The sequence below is a fragment of the Protomyctophum parallelum genome, assembly GCF_964188405.1.
Source record: "Protomyctophum parallelum genome assembly, chromosome: 18".
Lineage (NCBI taxonomy): Eukaryota > Metazoa > Chordata > Actinopteri > Myctophiformes > Myctophidae > Protomyctophum > Protomyctophum parallelum.
Window position 1 is genome coordinate 17476209 of NC_139716.1, and position 24014 is coordinate 17500222.

The 24014-nt window shown below is 43.9% G+C and overlaps 1 protein-coding gene across 1 annotated transcript in view; it reads right to left on the reverse strand.

Annotated features, from left to right (window-relative positions):
- The window catches only part of LOC310875524 (transmembrane protein 151A-like), a gene marked incomplete at both ends in the record, with an annotated part of 42539 nt that overhangs the window by 11590 nt on the left and 6935 nt on the right, over positions 1 to 24014 (reverse strand). The window contains 2 exons of the mRNA XM_083788796.1: positions 154 to 288; positions 3674 to 4018. Of these exons, the coding sequence (XP_083644922.1) occupies positions 154 to 288; positions 3674 to 4018 (480 nt within the window). The remainder of the gene's footprint in view (positions 1 to 153; positions 289 to 3673; positions 4019 to 24014) is intronic.

The following is a 24014-nucleotide window of genomic DNA, read 5'->3' on the forward strand; positions in this document are numbered from 1 at the left end:
TAAATCATACCCATTTTTGGGGGTTTTGAAACAACAAAAGTAGGCAGAATCATTCAGGTAGCCAGGCAGAAAGTAAACATCAACGTTCGTTCTCTCATGCCAATAAAGCTCCTTTAGATTTAATTGATAAGCCACCGAAAGACAACTCCTTACCTGTGTGGTGGTGTATGCATCTCCATTGCGGTATCTGGTCACCTGTCTCGTCCTCCTCACATAGTGATAGCTTATGGCCTTCCACCAGATACAGGGCGTTGCCTGTTGGAGCCTCGTCACACGCTCCAACACTTCCTGTGTCAAACATTTAGTCAGTCAGTCATCAGTCACTATGTATTGCACACTTAGAGATGAGTTCAGCAATCATGCAAGGGGATTGGGAGAGAGAGCTATACTGTGAGATACTGGCACTAGTGTGTTGAGCTGCCGTCAGTATTTTCATTATGCGGTGCCAAAATAGAAGTCATAGTAAGTGTACAAACTCGTATTTTACTGGGACACTATATAATTAACCATCTAATCATTAATTATCGAGCGACTTAATCGTAATCATAGCGAGGTAAGCAAGCAACATTATTTCTCACGTTTGTTGTACGGAATGGAAGGGGGGGGGGGGGGGGGGGGCTTTCAGAGTAAAAGCTGCCATATCTGAGCGGCACCCCGAGCTGCAGTTTTGAAAGAATTCCCGGTGCCGATTGTGTTAACAAGCCATATGAATTTTGACTGATTCTATCAATTAAACTGTAAAGGTAAAATGGGAAAATAAGGATCCTTGCACACAGGAAGTTGAAAAGCTGTGTTTCCTGTGATACTCATGCGATACTTTAGCTCTGCATTGATCATGTACTATGCAGGATGTCAATCTCTGCTCAGAGCATGTATGAAATGTATTCCCTCTTATCGGCCCAAGTGGCGGATGGTCTCCATAATTTACCCAAAGGCTACATTTGCCCAAATGTGGGCAAACACTGGGTTTGTGTAACATCAGCACATCGCACGTTTTATCCAAACCATGGAGAGCTCCGTAGATTTTGAGTTATTCAGCTTTTTAGTCAGCCTGTATAATGGGAGGTGGACAGGAGCGCGGTTGCGCAACTCTGTCTAGGATCGCTAGAGAAGGAAAGGCCAAGCCAAAATAATAATGAAAAAATTGAAATCAGCGATCCGGATTGATATCAATAATAAAGCTTATCAGACAGAACATTACGCCAGAAGCAGTTGCTAGTTGGATTCCTTCTGACGGAAAGTTCCGCCACGAGCAGCTAATCCGTTAACAAACTTTATTCTTTAAAAAATAATTAGTATTCTTTGTATTACATCCAGAATTATCATTTGATTATCAGAATTATCACGCACACAGATCTACAAGCTCACAATGCATTGTGAGCTTGCAGATCTGCTATTTTCCGCATGCACCCAAACATAAAATGACTTGTCTTTTAGTTCTACTGGATCTCTTGTCCACTAGTCCCTCTAACATTTTAGTCTAGTTGTTTGTTGACGAAATTGTCAATATATTTAGTCATAGTTTTAGTCATCGTAGCTTAGTTCTTATTTCGTTTTGATTCAGTTTTCCTCATGAATTTTTTTGTCATAGTATTAGTCAACGGAATCAACACTGACACACACACACACACACACACACACCAGTGTTGATTTCGTCGACTAAAACTAAGACGAAAAATGTTCGTCGACTACCTTTTTCCAATGATTAAAACTAAATGGAAACTAAATAAAAACTATAATGACTATAACAACTATGCCACCTAGTGGCAGTAAGAAAAAACAGGGAATATGTGTCCCAGGCCAGTGATTTCAACCACAAGTCGGCACAGTTGATATACAGTTATAGATGAAAATACAATTCATTTCTTTTTTTGGTGGTTTTCGTTTTTAGCCACATTAACACAGTTGGAATGTTAAAGAATGTTTTTATTCCATCAGAAAGTCGTTTTAGTGTCATTAAGTCGTTGCAATTGCTTAAACAAGTCACTATGTCTAATGTTTTAACAATTGGGTTAAGCAATGCTAACCAATGCTAATCAGAAAATCAGCTTTCCTTTCAAAGTATGCAAATTCCGCTAAAATCCGCTTTTTTGTACACAATCGTTTTTGAAGATAATACTAGTCTTTTACTAACTGGCTAACAGAAATAGCAGAGAAAGAAGTATTAACCATTGTATTTTGTAAAAAGTGTGTTTATTTTCGGTCCGCCTAAAGCTAATGTTCCAGATGGGGGCACTGGTGAATCAGAACAATGGAACATGTTGAAATGGCTTCCTGTTTCCAATAGCAGAAGAACACAATGTAAACATCGTAACATTATGTCACCATAACGTGGCTATTATTAGTTACTTTGGAATGTACCTGCCATGAAAATTAAGGTCATAATAACGCAGATCACATTGATATGTAATATAGCGCGATATGTACTTGTTCTAGCTACAGGATTGATATCAATATAATGCTAAACGTAGCTAAAAAGCTATCGCGGGGTTGCCAGGTTCTGAGAAATAAGCAACCCGGTATATGAAAACAAGCCCAAAATAAGCGAAAATAGCCGATCTACAACAATACAAATCTTGACCCTGGACCCTGGCATACATTATTTTCTGCAGACAAATAATAATAACAGGCTAATATAGCTATTTTATTTGTAGGCTACTCATCTGGAACATTTATATAGGCCTGATCTAATAAGGGTCCACTTGGTTACCAACTCTCCATAATCAACTACACTTTAAAAACAAGCCCAAATAATCAACTACACTTTATTTTTGTCAAATACATTTTTAGTAACAGGTTATAAATTATAAAATTGGTACAGTAGGCCTATGCATTATTTTTCTTTAGAAACAAGGCCAACTAATTATAATAAGCAGACATGGCAACACTGCTGGTTGAATAATGGAGGAATGAAGGGAAAACAGCGCCCCCTAAAGTCACAGATCACTGCTGAAATATTAGAATTAGAATTCTGTACTTTGGGGTTTCCAGTTCAACAAGTTTCAAATGGTCATATCTTCAATCCAATTTCAATGAGCAATACATCATATGAAAGGTTACAGTGTGCAGTTTCATAATATGTAAAGAACTGAAAAATGACCATGGCCCCCTTGTATATTAAACCACTGGCACTGGTCACATATGTTCCATGACAACTAGACTAAAATGTTAGGAAGGGACTAGTCGACAAGAGATCCAGTATAAGTCATTTTCCAATTAGTTGCATGCTGAAAATAGCCGATCTACAAGCAGCAGAGCGACGCGCATTTTTTTTTCTTTTTTTTTTGCGGCTTACGCCTTTTATTGATTTTTGAAGGGACAGACAGTAGGCTGACAGGAAACGGGAGAGAGATGGGGGGATGACATGCAGTAAAGGCCGTGTCGGGTCCGGGAGTCGAACCCGCGGCACACTGCGACTGGATTACCAGTCCGGTGCCCAGACCGTTACGCTACGGCCTGGGCGAGCGACGCGCATTTTGTTCGACTAAATCAACTGTAGATTTAGTCGACTAAATCTTATGATATTTAGTCGACTAAAACTAGACTAACACTAAAACATTCCAGGTGTCTAAAATGTGACTAAAACTAAATGGAAACTATTCAAGAGACTTGAATCAAAATAATCAAAATTTGCTGCCAAAAACAACACTGACACACACACACAAACACACACCTGGAACTCGGCGTTGGCCAGCGTGGCGGTCTTGGAGAAGCAGTGCCAGCACTCCACCAGGTAGACGACGTAGAGCATGGCGAGGAAGGCCAGCGGGATGTAGACGTAGCCACTGGAGCACGGGCTCTCAAAGTGCAGGATGTCCCGGTAGAAGGCCGCCGAGGTGGCGCCGTCGTCGCCGCTGCCAAGGGCGACGGAGGAGGCGGCGCCCAGGACGGGCACGCGGCAGAGCGCGCACCAGGCCAGCGTGGCGAAGCAGCCGTACATCAGCAGCGTCAACAGCAGGCACTTCCAGTGGGACTCCCGGCACAGAGAGGAGGCCAGTGACTGCTGCACCGGACGCTGCTATTGTTGGCGGTGGGGGATTTGGTGGGGGTGAGGAGAGGAGAGGAGAGGAGAGGAGAGGAGAGGAGAGGAGAGGAGAGGAGAGGAGAGGAGAGGAGAGGAGAGGAGAGGAGAGGAGAGGAGAGGAGAGGAGAGGAGAGGAGAGGAGAGGAGAGAGGAGAGGAGAGAGAGGAGAGGAGAGGAGAGGAGAGGAGAGGAGAGGAGAGGAGAGGATAACAAGAGGAAAGGGAGGTGGAGAAAGAGAGGGAGAGATGGGAGAGAAGATGAGAGTAAAAGACAGGAGAGAGGGAGGGAAGGAGTTTGAAAGATGAGGAAACAGAAGAGGTGAAAGGGGGGGTTGAATGAAGGAGAAGAAAAGAGGTAAAATGTTGAACAAAGTATAGTTTAAGACACTGGGTTGCTATTAGTTAGGGAAGTCTAAGCCTGTCACAATTCTTACATACTCACCTAATCGCAATTATTTTTTGCATAATCGTCATAATAGTTTCTATGTTAAAAATAGTGGAAATAGCGACACGTTTTGATCTTGTAGATCTGCCATTTCCACTATTAATGTATATTTTTAAGTATAAAGTAAATGTGTCGTCTGCCCCGTGCAACATCTGTTTACGAAGCCTAAACAGAAATGTAATTTTCATTCATAAAATGTTCCAATGTTCAACAACAGAAACACAATTAAATCGTTAATAAACGCATAATCGTGACAGCCCTAGGGAAGTCAACACCAAATGTTGCTACTGGACAAAAGAGGTTGGGGAGACGGAGCATGATGAAGAGATGAGGAACAGAGTGGAGAGGAGGAGAGGACAGCTGAGAAAGAGGGGAAAACAGGTGATCTGTAACGGAGAGAAACGAGAAGACACGATAGCAAAGAGACAAAGAGTGATTTAGAGAGATCAAGATAAATGGCCAAGGAGGAAATGACCATTGAAAACAGACGTTGGCCCTTAAAAACCTTTTTAAGGGGAAAGGAACTGTTTGGAATAACGTGTTCCTTCCACGCGCTACGTCCAACCAGGGAAACTCCCCCCTGTCAGGTGTAAAGGAGCAACTTGGACACTCAGGCATGAAGGAAGCATGAGTTCAAGTCCGTTGCTCTCCCCATATCCCTCATATATGGGGACTAGGTTGGTGGAGGGTGTAAAAAAAAAAAAAAAATTAGACCTAAGATTAAGTTCCAACAAGAAATAAATTATCAAAGGAAAGAGACAAAACAAATGTGATTAGTAAATCAACTTGAATGAAAACTATTATTAAAATGAATGACAATCATAAGCTATATTAAGAAGAGAAATTATTGTTAAATTGAAAATGCAATTAAATAAAATTGTGGGAATTGGTGATAGAGAGATGTGTAGAGAGATATCAACGCTGACTGACAGGGCTTTCATCTCCTTAGGTAAGGTGTTCATTCAGCTGCATCATTTGGGAGCATAATTGAAGAAAGCTTCATTCATCTCGAATGTTATTTTGGGTAGGGTGGGGTGCTACATCATTATCTAGCAAGCCTGTGGTAGAGAATCTAATGGCTCATGAAGGGCAACATAAAACAACAGGGAGTCTGTGATATAGGCCAGCCCTAACCCGAGCTTTGTAAACAAGTACTTTAAAACCCAATTCTGGAGGTCACAGGGAGCCAGTGAAGTGAAGCAAAACAAAAAAACACCTGGAGTGATGATAGTGTTTTTGTTAGGGGCCTAGCTAGCAGCATCACATTAAACTGAAGAAAAGGGAAAGAGGACAGGCGAGTAGGTGGTTAGAAGGACGCAGAGATGGGAGTCAGGAGAGAATGCAGCACTGGCTAGTTGTTGATGTGGGAAGGTGATGTCTGAGCATTATGGCAGGGTGATTGTTTCTGTGTGACTTCATGTTGATGATGGTGCCAAACCAAAGTAAGGCAAAGCTTTCATATGCCCGGACCCCCTTGTGAAGGAGATCCTTGTTCTCTATCATCATGTTTTGTAAAGGGTGTCATATTTCCATGCTATGCTGTCTGTCTTTCTGTCTAAGTGTGTATGCAGAGGGCTTGACCATAGGAATGCATTACCTTCCTACCACACATCACGCCATCATAGGATAAGTGCAGAACATAATGCACACACACAGTCTCTCTCTCATCACCTATAGCTCTCCCTCTCTCTCTCCCCCTAAGTGCATAATTTGAGACAGCCTTGCGTTCATAATGAAGACATCACAGTAGTAGTACCACACACACACACACACACACACACACACACACACACACACACACACACACACACACACACACACACACACACACACACACACACACACACACACACACACACACACACACACACACACACACACACACACACACACACACACACACACACACACACACACACACACACACACACACACACACACACACACACACAATACATCAGACAATGAAATTGTCGTTCTTCAATACATCTACAGTCTTCGAGAACAAACGCACAAGCAGAAACAGACATGTATTGTTAGGCACATTCGTCACTGTGTCGCTGTCAAATATGCACACACGCACATTCCTACATAGTTGGACGGCGTCGTGACGCTTGCAAGCAGTGTCTGTGTGTGAATAATTTAGATGAGAACGAGATGCTTCCAGACCGTTCACCCAGAGCCATCAGTTGCATACAAGATCACTACTGCTGCTGCAGTGACTGTGTGTGTGTGTGTGTGTGTGTGTGTGTGTGTGTGTGTGTGTGTGTGTGTGTGTGTGTGTGTGTGTGTGTGTGTGTGTGTGTGTGTGTGTGCGTGAGTGCGTGCGTGCATTTCATGTCTATGCAGGCATGTGTCAGGGAAAGGGAGCGATACGGACAGTGTGTATGTACGGGCATGTGTGGCTGTGCATGCAAGAGGGAGAGTGTTTAACCCATTTAGAGCCGTCAGGCCGATTCCACAAATCGTCTCGGTCAGGTGGAAACCTCATATGTCTCAAAACTGGAACTTTTCAGCAAAGTAGCTGATCAACAAGCTCAAAACGCGTTGCTTCGTGTCGCGTTTCGAGCTTGTAGATCTGCTACTAAAGGTACTTTTTTGAGACGCTGTAGTGGGATCAAGTAGGGTGTTAATTTACGACAAACTCAAAAAAGATTTGAAAATGGAGATAAGAGGTTTCTGCCCGACAGCAACAACATGTCTGTAAAAAGTAACTGGCCTAGTGGTCCAGGCGCTTGCCACATATAGGCTCTGACCTGACAGCGTGTTGCGTGTAAGAGTCCCGTTCATGAAGACCTTTGCTGCGTGTCTCTTCCCTTCTCTCTCTCTCTCCCTCTTTTATTTCCTGTCTATCTTCACTTGTAACTATCAATAAAAGGCAAAAAAAAACAGGATTAAACGACTGGAGGCCTGTAGCACACCCATAGGCCTCATTCACACGTATCAAAGACCAATCAAGCAATTGTTGGTTTTTTTAGGCCACCACAATGCTTTTCCAATGGGAAATGACCAAACATTTGTTTGATTGTGTTTGATACGTGTGAATGAGGCCATAGTGAGCAAATGCTTTGAGAAACTCGTCAGAGGAATGATCAACAACAAATTGCCACCCACACTTGACCCCCTTACAATTTGCGTATCTCCAGAACAGATAATGAATAATAAATTGCATTTTTATACCGCTTTTCTAAGTGCTCAAAGTGCTTTACATTCATTCATACATTGGGAGGTGAAGCGGCGAACAGTCGACGCCAGCGTCCTCACTTCCCACATTCACACACCAATGGTGGCGAGCTCACACCGACCGACTCATTGGAGGCAATGTACTGTAGGGTTCGGTGTCTTGCCCAAGGACACTTCGACATGTGGACAGGAGGAGGAGCCGGGATTCGAACCGCCGACCCAGGGATCATTGGACGACCTGCTCTACCTCCTGAGCCACAGCCATGGATGATGGGATCGCAACAGCTCTCAACACAAACCTCTCTCACCTGGAGAGAGAAGTCTTATGTGAGAATGCTGTTCATAGACTATAGCTCAGCGTTTAATACCATAACAACCCCCCCCCCCCCCCCCCCTCCATACTAGACACCAAGCTAAAGAGTCTGGGTCAAACCTCTGCAGCTGGATCCGCAACTTCCTGACAGACAGACGTCAGGTGGTGCATTTGGGCACAAGGACTTCAGCCCCTCTGACCCTCAGCACAGGGCTGTGTTCTGATATATAAGTATAAATCAAGTTGAGCCACTCTTCTCTGCCCCTCTCTCTAACAGACACAGTTAACGGTCGCTTGTTAAGTGCCTGCCAGACAGACAATCAGATGAAATGAAGGCAGTTGTAGACTAGTGAACTGAACGTTTTCTGTTTATATCAAGTACTTCGTACCAGCTCCTTATGAAACTACTTCTCCCCAAATCCAAATGGATTTCATTTTCCATCCTGAATGGCAGTAACTAGCATACAATGAGAACTGAGAAGATCTCCACAAAGGTTTACTCATCAAAACTGATTATAAAACTGTAACCATCAAAGCATGCACTCAACATAATGGTTATGTGACCATGGCATGTGCATAATATAAAATCTTAAAAGTTTTATCTGATATTGATTTAAGAGAGAGATATACTGTGTGTGTGTGTGTGTGTGTGTGTGTGTGTGTGTGTGTGTGTGTATATATATATATATATATATATACACACACTAGAATTTCGCGGCCGCTTTGCGGCCCCTCATCCCAGAGTTACTTTGCCGTGCACTATGGGAAGAAGGAAATTGCGGGAGTTGACTCCACATGTAGTAACGGATGGGTTATTAGTTATTATTATGTGTCCTTTAGTGTAGTGTAGTGTAGTCAACACGTTATGGCTCATAGACACTGCCCGGTATTTGCTCCGATTATGCTGTCGGGGAGCATTTTTGGCGCTGGCCGACAAAACCCCTGATCTGACGTTACTGGTAGATCGTGATCTACCTTTTGGCCACCGCTTAACTCAACCTTTTTTGTCCCAGGGCACACTTTTCATAGCCTAAAAATCTCGGGGCACACCTAGATATACGGTTTGTGTACACTGTATATATACCGGTGTGTATATATAGTAAATATATATAGTAAATATATATATTATATATATATTATATATATATATATATATAGAGAATATTAGTGGTCCATGACATGAAAATGTTTGAGAACCACTGCTCAAAAACAACATTGGACAATGATGTTTGACAGTCAGCAATATTGTTGCTTATTCTAGATTTATTTTCTGACTTTTTCGGATTTTCTGACTTGATCTGGCCTGTTAACATTTTCATAGACCTGGTTGCTTGTTTCCCTCTCAGTCAATGTGGCAACCCTGGTCAATGCCGTGTTGACTGTTGTGGTTCTGTATGATGATTTAGCTTAGCACACAACAGCTAGGAGGATGCAGCAGGCTGATGCCGTCATGTTTAACAGTATTTTGCGCAATTTATGTCCCCGAATTTATGGATATGGACTTATGGCTCCATCCCTGCCTCTTTCTTTAGTAGAAGTAGAAATTTAACGTGTTGCTGACTGTTTACCTCCCTCTCACACGCGCGCGCACACACACACACACACAGCTGACGTCCTCTCCCACCGACGTCAGCTGTTCATTTATCTCCTTATTCATACACGCTTTGAGCTGAGAGAAGCTATAAAGGGCCTTTTAAATATGACAATGCTGTATATATATCAGCTGCACAGTTCAGGCAAGTGTCTGTGGCATATGTAACTTTAACAAAATAGGTTTGACAGCTTAAATCCGCGCGGCAGTGTTGTGTGTGTGTGGGACACGGGGTAGTGTTGTGTGTGTGCAATCAGAAGTACTGGCAGTAGCGAAATAAACGCGATCTGTCTAATCGTAGTAGTTAGGCACAAATTAAGTACTTTCTAAGAACAATGTTGATGTAACTAAGACATTCGCTGAGCGACCTATATTTTAAATACAGAGATTTAGAAGGAATAAGCGAAATGGTGAGGCACTATTCCCCCTAGTTTCTCTGCGGAGAGGGAGATCCATAGGGGAGATCACATTACAGCAGCCAAAGAGGGAGGGGGGGCTGAGAGCTAGTGACGGCTGCGCAGATGTTGGTATGGGGGGCACATCTTTTCATTGGCTAGTGCCACATCTTTTGCGCCACGTGACAACTTTTCACTGGCTAGTGCCACATCTTTTGCGCCACGTGACAACTTTTCACTTGTTGAGAGATAGAGACAGACAGACAGACAGACAGACAGACAGACAGACAGACAGACAGACAGACAGACAGACAGACAGACAGACAGACAGACAGATAGATATAGAGAGAGAGACAGAGACAGAGACAGAGAGAGACAGAGAGATCTAAAATGTACACACTACTACACATATGCTTTCCCGGTTTTAATGTGTTTAATGCATGTGTCGTGTACAGTATGTACGTTTCTGCATGCAAGACAGAAATGCAGAGAGGGAAAGGGTGTTTAAGGTATGTGTGTATATAAATTCGTATGTGCTGGAATCTCATGATTGCACGTCCAGTAAGTATACTGTATATGAGAGAGAGAGAGAGAGAGAGAGACAAAGACAGTGCATAATATGCCGAACATGTGTCTACGTACTGTGTGCGTGTGTGTGTGCTTGCATGCATGTGTGCGAGAGTTGACTCAGAAACACAATAGTCTGATAATGACAATGTGTGTGTGTGTGTGTGTGTGTGTGTGTGTGTGTGTGTGTGTGTGTGTGTGTGTGTGTGTGTAATGCAGGACGGAAAAGAAAGGCTAGGTTGATCATGTTTATGCATGCTGAATGCAGAGAGGAGCGAGAGAGAGAGAGAGAGAGAGAGAGAGAGAGAGAGAGAGAGATGGGATGACACCGATGGAGGACACGTCCTCTCTTTCTCCCGGCCAAGTCCCCCTGTCCTGTCAGCACATCGCTATCTCCCTCCATCTCTCCCTCCCTCCATCTCTCCCTCCCTCCATCCATCTCCCTTTCTCTCAATATTTGTGTCCATTTTGCCCCCCCCCCCCCCCCCCCCCCCCCCCCCCCCCCGCTGCACATCTCTCTTTCACCCGCTCATAGCTCTGCTCTATCCACCTTTATCTCTCCTTTCCGTCGTTTTCAAGTTCATGCACCATTCTCCCTCCGTCCCTCCCGGCGTCCGTCCATCTGTCCGTCAGCCTCCATCCTTCTCTCCTTTTCAATCACGGTCTGCCTCTCTCTCTCCCTCTCTCTCTCTCTCTCTGTCTGACACAGCCATACATTCACTGCTTCTCAACCAGTGGTCTGGGTTCCACCAGTGGTCCTTGGGGAGGGTTCCAGGTGGTCCCCAGCTAAATGATGGAGTTGTAACCAAATGGACCCCTATAGATCTTTAACTCTTGAGAGTAAAATTATTTTATGCAAGTCCAATTATTGTTAAACATCTGCATTACAAGTAAAACTAGAAAAAGTGCCCTTCCGGGCACAGGTCTCCACCAGGTTATCCACAGATCCGTGCAGTTAGAGGTAAAAACACTTTTCGGCCAGTTATAGCGCCACCTTGAGGCTGAGTTGAAATTGTTCATGTGGCATTTCGTCCTCGGCCTAGTGGGAATGTGGGTGCACAATTTCACGGAAATCACGCGATGTGTTCATGATTTGCAGCATTTTGTTTGAAACTGAGCACTCCTGTGAACTTTGGAAGCCAATCTTAACCAATCAGGATGGAGTCTGATAAATCTGAAAGACCCGTTTCGTTGAATGGCTCTAGAGAGACTGTGTACCAATTTGCGTGATGTTTGGACAAAATCTGTAGGTGTACTGTGCAAAAACTTGTTTTGCACAAAGCGGCCTCCTGGTGGCGCTATAACAGGCCGTTCTGGAAAGTTTGGGGCAGAGGTTCATCGTTGGCATCCAGGGAGTGTGTGTGCAAAATTTGGCATCGACCGGGTTGTTTTGCACAAAGCGGCCTCCTGGTGGCGCTATAACAGGCCGTTCTGGAAAGTTTGGGGCAGAGGTTCATCGTTGGCATCCAGGGAGTGTGTGTGCAAAATATGGCATCGACCGGGTTAACGGTGGCCGAGATTAGCTGTTCACGGACACACGGACGGACACACGGACGGACACACAAACGGACGGACGGAGTGCAAAACATACTCTCCCCACATGCCTTCGGCCTGGTGGAGACAATAATTACCAGGTATTATTTTGAACGTTTGCCTGTTATCTCTCCTATGGTACCACATTAATACAGCATGGAATTGTGGACAAAGTCTTATGCAACGATAACAAAATAGTGTAAGCTTTTAGTCTGAGAGGCTAAATCTCATCAAATAGTGGTCCCTGGATAAAAACCAGAATAAATAATGGACCTTGATATGAAAAAGGTTGAAAATGAATGAATGAAATGAATTTAAATCACAAGAATCCTCCCTCTCTCTCTCTCTCACACACACACCTCTCTACCTCCTCTCTCTTCTGTCTCCATCCCTCTCTTTCTATCGAGCAGAAGGGAGCCACCATTTGCGATCACCCCTGGCATGCACGTGCTCAGCACATATAGTATACACAAGCACGGATGTACTCACGTGCACAGTGCCGCGTACAGACACTCTTTAGGTCCCCGTTTAATAAATTAACTAGCTTAAAGGGCATATACAAGCAAATTCAACCAAGCCAAGGAATGGTGGACTATCTACACTACAGCACAGAAGGGATTAAGGGAGTGAATGTTAAAAAATAATTTTCCTGACCTGTAGTACTGCTTGTAAACAAGCCTTGTCTGGCTGACTTTATTTGTCAGACCCAGAGATAGTGTTCAGATATCACTTGATATAGACATTCAACCAAGCGATTTCCCTCTGACAAGGTTCGCTGTTGCCCAACAACACTGTGCAATTACTCAACTTCAACTTAATGCAATAAACACTCAAACCACAACGAAAATGTATTTTGTTGCTTTTATATAAAAATAGAAATAAACACACTCATACACGTAAACAGAAACACATACACTAATCTAAACTGTTGTTACAAACTAGTCTAGTACGATGCGTGAGCTAACTAGCATGGTTCGATTACTAGGTTTGATTATTAGTATTCTTCGTTGAAGCATGCAGTAGTGCAAAGCAGGTAATTTTACTGTAAACACAAAAAGAAATAGACAAAACACACCATCAACAGCAGAATATAAAGCGACTAATATAATGTATATAAAACGAGTACAATAAGGATGTTTCACATAATAACTTTTACAGGCACATTTGTATACATAACGACAGACCGTCGAGGTTCACAGCGACAACAAATAAACCTGAACGACGAACGGGTCTTCACACATGTGCACATCTACAGTACCTTGTTGAATGCACATTCCAATCCAATCCTTCTACAAAATATCTTCTAATTCCTGACAGTTTTCTGAAAAACCCATGTTTCTATGTCAGTGGTTCTCAAACCATTTCATGTAATTGGCCGCCGACCCCAGTCTGAAAATACGTTGTTCCAGGGACCCCCATCCCAGAAGCAATGATTTGAGTTAAAAAACGTTGGCTCTGAAAGAATAAATATTCAAAGATTTGCACTACATTTTCACGATGTTCCCGCCCAAAATGGGTTAAATATAAATCCTAACTATAGCCTATGTACACCCGCACCCTAAACCAATCACACCTGCATATACAAATAATTACCCATCACGTTACAATGCTCAAACACTAAGTAAATGAAAATAAACGTAATTACGATGCAAGATGACGCAAGAGATGTTGTGATACACTTTCTCACCGCTAGAGTGCATCAATGTTCCACACATAGTGAACACAAATGTTGACAGCCGAAATCTACAAATTCCAAAGGAAAACCCCACATAGAGATACAGTAGATAGATGATAGATAGATGTAGGGGGAGGTTCATAGATGGAGTACAGTATTATATGTGTGTAACGTGTCTCATGCCTTATGTTGTCTTGTAGAGTCAGTGTGGTGGATATGATATAGTACTCAGTACAGTAGTACCCTACCCTGTTTGTCCTGAACAGACAAATACACTGCAGTGCAAACCCATCAAAGTACTGAGTGACCTTGCTTTCTCTCCCTCTCCCCTACCTCCTCCCCCTCCTCTCCTCCCCCCCCCCCTCCCCCGTCTACTGGTATCCCATCCACTCTCTTCTACACCGATGAGCAGTGTCTTCCTTTTGTCCTGGCACGTGCTTTATAAAGAAGCAACTCCTATTCAAAGCCGAAAATACGGTACGAAATACGAATTCTACAAAATGCACAAAACACACAAATGCCAACTGCAAGAGCCAAAGAAGTGCACTGTGCATGTATTGCAAAGTTGCCTCATCCTTCTTACATCTATACTCCTCCTCTGCCTCTCACTGGACTCACTTGTCTGATGAGTACCGGTGTAGCACCAATGGCCTGATAACCATGAAGGTATCTGCCAGCCTGCCACTGTCTCCTTCCATGCACTTTTCCTGATTTTAACCCATTAAAACCCGGGAAAGCATCCGCTGGTTGGCTATTCCCTGTGCCGCTATGAGCTTGTAGATCTGCTGTTTGATAATCCCTTCTGGGGATCCCTGGAAAAAAATATTTTGAGATTGGGGTCCACAGCTAAATAGAGTAGACTTTTGGGGGTCCTACACATGAAAAAGTTTGAGAACCAACTACATACGTTTTTTCTGAAAACTGTAAGGATTTAGATGACATTTGTTGCATTGACCACAGGTCTTTATGCGTTAAAAGGTTGTTTGAGAGACACTGCTGTTGTGTTTCCACCGCTAGTGGTTTGTCACGAAATATGCATCTAGCTTTGTCATCCGTGATCACTTCTTGTTTGGATGCAAACATGGGGAGCAAAAGGATGGCAGAAGGGAGAGAGTGTGAGAAGGGAGAAGAAAGGTAAGGGAGGGGGTGCGATTCGAAGATCAAAGACAGTGTGCCAAAAGAGATGGCCAGACTGCACCTCTCCGGGGAGCCCCCAAAAAAAGAGCTTTCTCCTCTTTCTCCTCCTCCCATCTTACTCATCCTTTTTTTCTGCAACAAATCAATCTTTAATGATCCAAAAAACCAACAAGGGAGGATTTGGATGTTTGTGGGGTCTGTGTTCAGTTCCAGGACCTCAGAGGAGGAAGCAGACGTTTTCACAGGAGGTTCTCCATCTCTGCCAGGCATGTGGAGATATTGAAAGTAACTGCCCGTGTGTGTGTGTGTGTGTGTGTGTGTGTGTGTGTGTGTGTGTGTGTGTGTGTGTGTGTGTGTGTGTGTGTCCATTTTTCACCCCTGCGTCAATTATCTAATGTGATCCTGGGCTCTACACACCCTCCGCCAACCTAGTCCCCATATATGGGACTTGAACTCATGCTTCCTTCATGCCTGAGTGTCCAAGTTGCTCCTTTAACAGATTCTATACATAGGACGTCTGAGAACGTCATAAGGATCCCGAAATATTAGTACTATTGACGTGTGAGGACGTCCTAGCGACGTCCCAGCGACGCGGGGCGAGATAAGAATATTCAGAATTCTTCCTATTTTTTTTTTTGGCTTTTCGCTTGCCGTATGCTAACGCTCAGTGCAACTATTAGCTTGTCATTGACTCCCATGTTAGCGTGGCGGAAATAATGACTCGTATCTCCTAATCCAGGGCGCTCTCCGTGGTGATGAATGGATCGATATGCTGGCGCTTCATTTCTGTTCCTCATCCGTCTCTCCTTCTTCAGACCTCTCATTCAAGAAACGGGTAACAACAGTCGTCCAATCCTGTTACTTCCAGTTAAGGAACATAGCCAAAATCAAGCCATTCCTCTCAGCCCCGGATCTCGAAACTGTTATTCACGCCCTCATTTCATCACGTCTCGATTACTGTAACTCCATATACTCTGGCCTTCCAAAGAAAATTACTTCTCGTCTACAACTCATACAAAACTCTGCCGCTCGACTACTGACAAACACTAAGAAACGGGACCATATCACACCAATACTAGCAGATCTGCACTGGCTGCCAGTGAGCACCAGATGTGATTATTATTATTTATTTTTTTAAGATTTTTTTCCGGCTTACGCCTTTTTTATTGGTTTTTAAAGGGACAGACAGTAGGCTGACAGGAAACGGGAGAGAGATGGGGGGATGACATGCAGTAAAGGCCGTGTCGGGCTCGGGAGTCGAACCCGCGGCACACTGCGACTGGATCACCAGTCGGGTGCCCAGACGGTTACGCCACCGCCTGGGCAATTTTAAGATTATTTTAATCATGTTCAAAGCCCTAAATGGGCTGGCCCCTATTTACATCCGTGAGATGTTATCCCTCCCCAACTCCGTGCGTACCCTCAGATCCTCTCCTGGCTGTCCCTCGTACAAACCTAGTTACCCGGGGTAACCAGGCTTTTTCCGCTCGAGCTCCGAAACTGTGGAACGCACTGCCAGTGCACATTAGGGTAGCCCCACCCGTCCCCATTTTTAAGACTTGTCTGAAAACCCACCTTTATACAGAGTATTTTTTAAATACTTAATTAGCCAATTTGTACATACATGCTTGCTATTGTTTTGTGTGCCATTATAATTTTGTTACCGTCTGTTTCTTCTTGTTTTTAATCCTGTTCTGTGCAGCACTTTGGAACTATGTTTTGAAAAGAGCTATACAAATAAAGTTCATATCATATCTTTGATTTACGAGTGGCCCAGGTTCTTAAATTCCAACGCAGGGAAGCTGGAAGTACCCTCACTAAAAACGCCGGGACACACTCTCCACACGTCTCAAACTCTTTGTAGACTTAGATAGAATTTGATACAGACTTATAGCATGTTATGTAAACAGCACTAGAATTGCATTGTATGTAGTCATAGCACTTCATAGTACATATGTATAGCATAGTATAGTATATACAGTATGTATAGTTTCATTATATAGATATTCCACTGTAACGTTCTTAGCTTACGCATGTTTCATGATAACTACTTTTTATGTATGTGATGCATTGCCATGCTTTTTCTTCTTGCTTAATGTAAATCGCTCTGGATTAAGAGCGTCTGCTAAATGCCTAAATTGTAATTGTCCTGCCACCTGCATATAGGCCCTCATTTATCAATCGAGTGTAAAATTTGCCACAGATTCGAGTGCAGGTTTCGTAGTACACCCAAGTCGCCACGGCATTTATAAAGTGATCGCAAACAGCTGATCCTTCCTTAATTTTGTTCTCACGTTAATAAATGTCACGGCTGAATTTGATCTGGCACGCCCTAAGAAATCAAGCCTCGCCCTCGTTTTTGCGACATGAACAACAGTAATACGTTTCCTGAAACCATGGTTACATGAAAAAATAGGTTTCTCCCGTGCCTTGCTGCCCGCCTCACCCCCCTCTCTCATACACACGCACAGCACGCACACGCAACTTGCAAGCCCAACTAACTGGTGTGTTGTTAAACAAATAAAGAACGAACACCTGCATGAATTAAATAAAGCGTGCGTGCGGGGGGTGAGGCGGGCAGCAAGAGAAGCGAAGCGAGAGGAGAAACAGACAACTAAATAAAGTTGTAGGCCTACCCTGTGTGACAGGGTAGGCCTACAACTTTATTTAATTCATGCAGGGTCCCTGCATGTCTGTTTCCCTCTCACCTCGCTTGCCTTGCTGTCATGCACGCACGCACCTACATGACACATTAAATAAAGCTGTCTGTTTCTCCTCTCGCTTCGCTTCCCCTTCACCCCCCGCACGCACGCACGCACATATTGCAACTTTCACTGTGTGTTGTTAGTTGTATATTAAATTATTAAAGTATTTTTAATTTAATATACAACAAGATATATTAGTGAACGAAAACCTGAACCTGTGAACCATAATTAAATAACACACACGCTGCTGTTTTGCAGGTGCTCCTCCTGTCCTGTCCTGTCTGTCTGTCTGTCTGTCTCTCTCTATCACAGTGGTCCGTCCGTGACCAACTGACCATGCACGTTCCGACGTTCGACAGTATTTAGATTGCCTCCAGTCGTTAGTCACTGCAGTGGCCGGGCTGTCAACTGTCATTATATGAATGTGCAGCCAAAACAGTATATAGCCTCATGTGGCTGGTGGTGGGCAGCGTGGGCTGGCTGGGTAATATACCTATATCTCCGATGCAGTTCCCACTTGCGCTGGGAGCCTGGCACGGTACATTTGGCATTCGAGCGACGCGTCGGGTTTATTATATTGCACATAGGCTACCGTAAGAAAGACATCGGCCTTCATGCTGTAGATTAGGCTACAGTAGGCTATACCTGCACGTTGGGACTCTCCGCAGCTGAGCTGCAGCAGCTGCTGCACTATACTCTCCAACGTCCCGTCATGGAAATATTTCAGCACAGACAGCCCAAATCCTCGCATGTATGCGCTCATGCAAAACACTGTTTAAATGGCTTAAGCATCTCTTGCAACATTGTTTTTAATTGCGCGATTTTATCTCCTACTAATTTCATATGACATGTATTCCTTAACATTTTTATTTATTTATTTTTTACATGTAGCCCATATACATTATACATACCTTTTATATAAACATTTTAGGAGTGAATACATATATGTTTAGATGCCTGTGACAGCCTCTCAGCAGTTCAGACAAGGCTGCTCCGCTTGTGTAAAGACAGAAAAACAGCGTACGCCAGCTGCAGAGTAGACGTGGGTTTTGATCGTTGTCACGTTCAATTTCAAGCTTTGCCGGAAATGTTAAATGCCGAAAATGTCTGTAATTTCGGCGTGCGCCCATATTTTGGCGTACGCACGGTTGATAAATGAGGGCCATAGTCTCTCACCGCACCCATAAACCTCCACTTTGGCCTTCCTCTTCTAACATCTTCTCTCTCCCCGATACCCTACCCTTCTGTCACAAATAACTCCTGGCAACTCCATATCCTTTCCCTCAAAGTACTCCTTCCATCTTCTCAACAACACGGTCTTCACTTATTAGAACATTTCTTTCTCCATCCTGTATCCGACACCTTAACTCTGTCGTCTAGTCAATAATGGTACAAGTCCTTTTCTCATGGGTGTCCAACATCTCATACTCTTATTGTCTCCACCAGGCCGAAGGCATGGGGGGAGAGTATGTTTTGCACTCCGTCCGTCCGTGTGTCCGTCCGTCCGTGTGTGTGTGTGTGTGTGTGTGTGTGTGTGTGTGTGTCCGTGAGCAGCTAATCTCGGCCACCGTTAACCCGGTCGATGCCAAATTTTGCACACACACTCCCTGGATGCCAACGATGAACCTCTGCCCCAAAATTTCCAGAACGGCCTGTTATAGCGCCACCAGGAGGCCGCTTTGTGCAAAACAAGTTTTTGCACAGTACACCTACAGATTTTGTCCAAACATCGCGCAAATTGGTACACAGTCTCTCTAGAGCCATTCAACGAAACCGGTCTTTCAGATTTCTCATCCCGATTGGTTAAGATTGGCTTCCAAAGTTCTCACTTTCAAACAAAATGCTGCAAATCATGAACACATCGCGTGATTTCCGTGAAATTGTGCACCCACATTCCCACTAGGCCGAGGACGAAATGCCACATGAACAATTTCAACTCAGCCTCAAGGTGGCGCTATAACTGGCCGAAAAGTGTTTTACCTCTAACTGCACGGATCTGTGGATAACTTTGTATGCCAACTCCCTAGAGGCCAAGGAAAAACCTTTGCCTGGAATTTTTCACATCTGCTCATCCTGGTGGAGACCTGTGCCCAGAAGGGCACTTTTTCTAGTTAGACACTGTCATGGACAATACTCCAGAGAAGCAGGACTCTAATCTGCACTGTCATCATCAGCTACCTGGAGCTACTCCATCGATAATTAATTGGGGACTGACCTTGGGGACTCATAAAGAAATGTTTAACCTTTTACAACCAGATGAGCGTTTTCTCGTCTCTGCAGTGCCAACAGTAATGGACCCGTGAGGCCAGTGGCCTGCACAAAGCACAAACCGGTAGACAAGATTGATTGCATGTTCCCCAGTGATGGTGCATTGGAGTGAAAATACATAGGAGAGGGCCCAGCCCACGACTAGGTTTAAAAAAAGAAAAACAATCCATATTAGCGGCCTGCAATGTTATGCATATTTTATCATTTGTTGAGCAATAGTGCATCTACTCTAAGAAAAAATGAGTTCACTTATAGTAAACAATTGCAAATGTGATGTGCTTTTTAAAGTGAGTCAAACGGTACAGTATTTCCTCTTTTTCCATGGTCTTGAGTAGGCATATTAGATCAGCAACCGCCTACCGTCTACAAGGAGAGGTTATGATCCAGATCTGCACAATTAATTGCCCAAAATAATTGCAATCCTGATATTGACTAATGCAATTTTCAAATCTCATGAGGGTATAATTTCTTTACATCAGAGTGAAACGTGTACTATATGGCCTCCTTAACAAGTTTTCAAGTGGCATGTATGAACATTAGTTACACGTAGGAGGAAATAAAATCTGTGTTCACATTCAAACTGACCTAAGGCCTTAGCCATTAGCTCAGAGATTAAAAATAAAATAGGGTGCATTATGCATCCCAAAACGCAGTTCATAGTTAAGGGACGCAATAAAACAACACCCTCTGCATCCACGGGATGCACTACTGTACTACTGCATGTACAGACACGATCATTTTGCATGGATCCGACCTCATCCCGAAATATGTAGAGCATTTATTTTAGTTTAGTTTATTTTTGCTAGCTTTAGTTATAATAATAATTTCTTCTGTTTTCTACATGAATATAACCACATTATAACCATATTGAAACAGTTGCCGAGCGGCCAAGGCTCCAAGAATAGACAAAGTTCAAGAATGTAGCTCTTTGTTGTATTTATTTACCACCAAAACTGATGAACAGCCCTTATATCGGATTGTCACAGTCCGGGTCTGAGGCTAAACATAATACTGCAAAAATACTGACCAAAATACACTTTCAAAAACCATAAGAAAGAAATAAACACTTGATAACTAAACAAAAACAACAAACCAAGATCTAAAGAAACTTAAAACAGGCTATGCCTTCCCTGAAGACCCTGGCAGCTCTCCCTTGGTGTTGTCTCTTTGCTGTCTCAAGCCAACTGAGCAATTCCCCCCTCAACATTTCCAGCCTCCCTTATATACCAGGTGAGACCCACCCACAATGATTACTAGTAATTGGACAATCTACTCAAACAAGGTAAACCATGACCCATGAGTTAGACTAACTATACAATTACACATTTCCTTAACACTCCGAACGCGATAAGCGTTCTTAATTAGCCATGCGTCCGATGCGAGACACCTATCTAATTCTAAGGTGTGCTTTGGGGTCCTAGGGATGAATACAAAATGACTATCAACATCTTAAAACCAAAATGTTGAATTGTGGGTTTGAGCTCACATGCCCTTTTGATGGGGGTAACTACCTGTCAGTGGGGAGTGTTGGCTGGGAGGAGGAGTAGGACTAAGGCCCTATACGTCCTCTCTGGGGGGGTAACTACCTGTCAGTGGGGAGTGTTGGCTGGGAGGAGGAGTAGGACTAAGGCCCCATACGTCCTATCTGGGGGGGTAACTACCTGTCAGTGGGGAGTGTTGGCTGGGAGGAGGAGTAGGACTAAGGCCCCATACGTCCTATGTGGGGGGGTAACTACCTGTCAGTGGGGAGTGTTGGCTGGGAGGAGGAGTAGGACTAAGGCCCCATACGTCCTCTCTGGGGGGGGGGGGGGGGTAACTACCTGTCAGTGGGGAGTGTTGGCTGGGAGGAGGAGTAGGACTAAGGCCCCATACGTCCTCTCTGGGGGGGGGGGGGGTAACTACATGTCAGTGGGGAGTGTTGGCTGGGAGGAGGAGTAGGACTAAGGCCCCATACGTCCTCTCTGGGGGGGGGGGGGGGGGGGTAACTACCTGTCAGTGGGGAGTGTTGGCTGGGAGGAGGAGTAGGACTAAGGCCCCATACGTCCTCTCTGGGGGGGGGGGGGGTAACTACCTGTCAGTGGGGAGTGTTGGCTGGGAGGAGGAGTAGGACTAAGGCCCCATACGTCCTCTCTGGGGGGGGGGGGGTAACTACATGTCAGTGGGGAGTGTTGGCTGGGAGGAGGAGTAGGACTAAGGCCCCATACGTCCTCTCTGGGGGGGGGGGGGGTAACTACCTGTCAGTGGGGAGTGTTGGCTGGGAGGAGGAGTAGGACTAAGGCCCCATACGTCCTCTCTGGGGGGGGGGGGGAGACTACCTGTTAGTGGGGAGTGTTGGCTGATGAATGAATATCAACATCCTAATACATCCTAATACTGGGGGGTCAAATTATGACAGGCAATTCCTGCTGTCAAAATATGACACAAAAAATACTTTGTTTGAAATACACTCATGCTTTCCAAGGTGTGATTTGGAGTCCTAAGGATGAATACAAAATGAATATTAACATCTTAAAACCAAAATGTTGAATTGTGGGTTTGAGCTCACATGCCCTTTTGATGTAAATCAAAAGGGCATGTCACTCCCCACCTGTCAGTGGGGAGTGTTGGCTGGGAGGAGGAGTAGGACTAAGGCCCTAGCGTACATACAACTCCAGTGAACAGAATCACACTGCATAACATCCGATCGGCTTGCCTCCACCTCTCCTCCTGTTTCTCCCTCCTCCCCTCCCTTCCCGTTTGTTTCAGGAGAGGAGAGGAGGGGAGGGGGTCTTGTGTGTAGTGTCTGTCGGAACATGGCGGCTCCATCAACACTATCATAAGACGGTCAGATTCATGTCTCCTTTCCTTCTGCACACCAGGGCTCCAGACTAACTTTTTTCACCACCGTCCCGGAACCATCCCAAAATACAATTTGAACCGTCCCGAAGTAAATGTATACCGTCCCGGGAAAAGTACAAAAAAAGCACCACTCAAATTGTGAAATGAATAACTGTATTCCTATTGTAATAGAAATACAATTAAGCAAAACAAATAATGTACTGCATGTATTGAATACATGCAGTACATTATTTGTTTGGGGTCATGTTTCTTTTCAGTCAAAATGCTCCCAGATGAAAAATAGAGCTTGGTTAAAAATGTTAATCGAATTAATCAGAGGCTTTGTAATTAATTAATCTAAATTAATCACATTTTAATCGCATATCAATATTCGACCTGAGAACAGTGATATTTATTTTCAAATGGATTGTTATTTTGGTGTACCAGTGAATCAATGAATAGTGACTACAGTAGCTTATAAAACGTTGGTGTAGGCTACTTGATCAAGACCAACAGACTACCAATGCAGGTAGTCTATGAATACTCAAATGTCTATTACATGATGGGTGGCATGAGAAAACAAATAAAAACAACTTTATTAGGGGGAATACTAAGACGAAGGAATCAATAAATCAACAAAAAACTGTGGAATGAGAGCGTTTTGGGGTGTGCATTCCAGTGTTGGGGCAGCATTTCCAGAACAATCTGGTCTCATGCTGCTCATCACTGCACACGAAATGCGCATTTTCAGTGTAAAAACTCCTCTCGTCCCGAAACCGTCCCAAATGAGATACATTTAAGTCCCAAATAGATATTTTACCGTCCCCGGGACGCCGTTAATCTCGAGCCCTGCTGCACACTACGAACAAACAAGAAACTAACAAACGAATCACAACTTCTTCGTCCCTCGGCGAACGTAGCCCCAATATGTAATGTAGCCCCAATAAGCTCATTCAAAAGCCAATTACCGATGAATGGGATCAATGTGTACTTTTTCCCTCGTAAAAGTAGACAGTCAGGGCTTTCATTCGGTGTATAGTATGTATAGGATATTTTTTGTGTTCATTTTTATATCTGCCTGTCAATGTCTGACATAAAATGGTCCCTAACTCGGCTTTCTGTTCAAGAAAAGCACGTTACTAGTACAAAAGCAGGTGTTACATAAAGGTAAATATCTCCAAGGAGCTTGATGACAGTCAATAATGGAAGCTGGCAGCTGTGCAGCGTGCGTTTGTAATGTTCAGTTTTACATTGTGGAGTCTTCTAGTGTCTATAGGCACGGGTTGCCCCGTGACACATATAAAATGAAATGGGAGTTAAATGCTGCAATTTGTAAAAATGGCAAAATATGACTCCTAACGT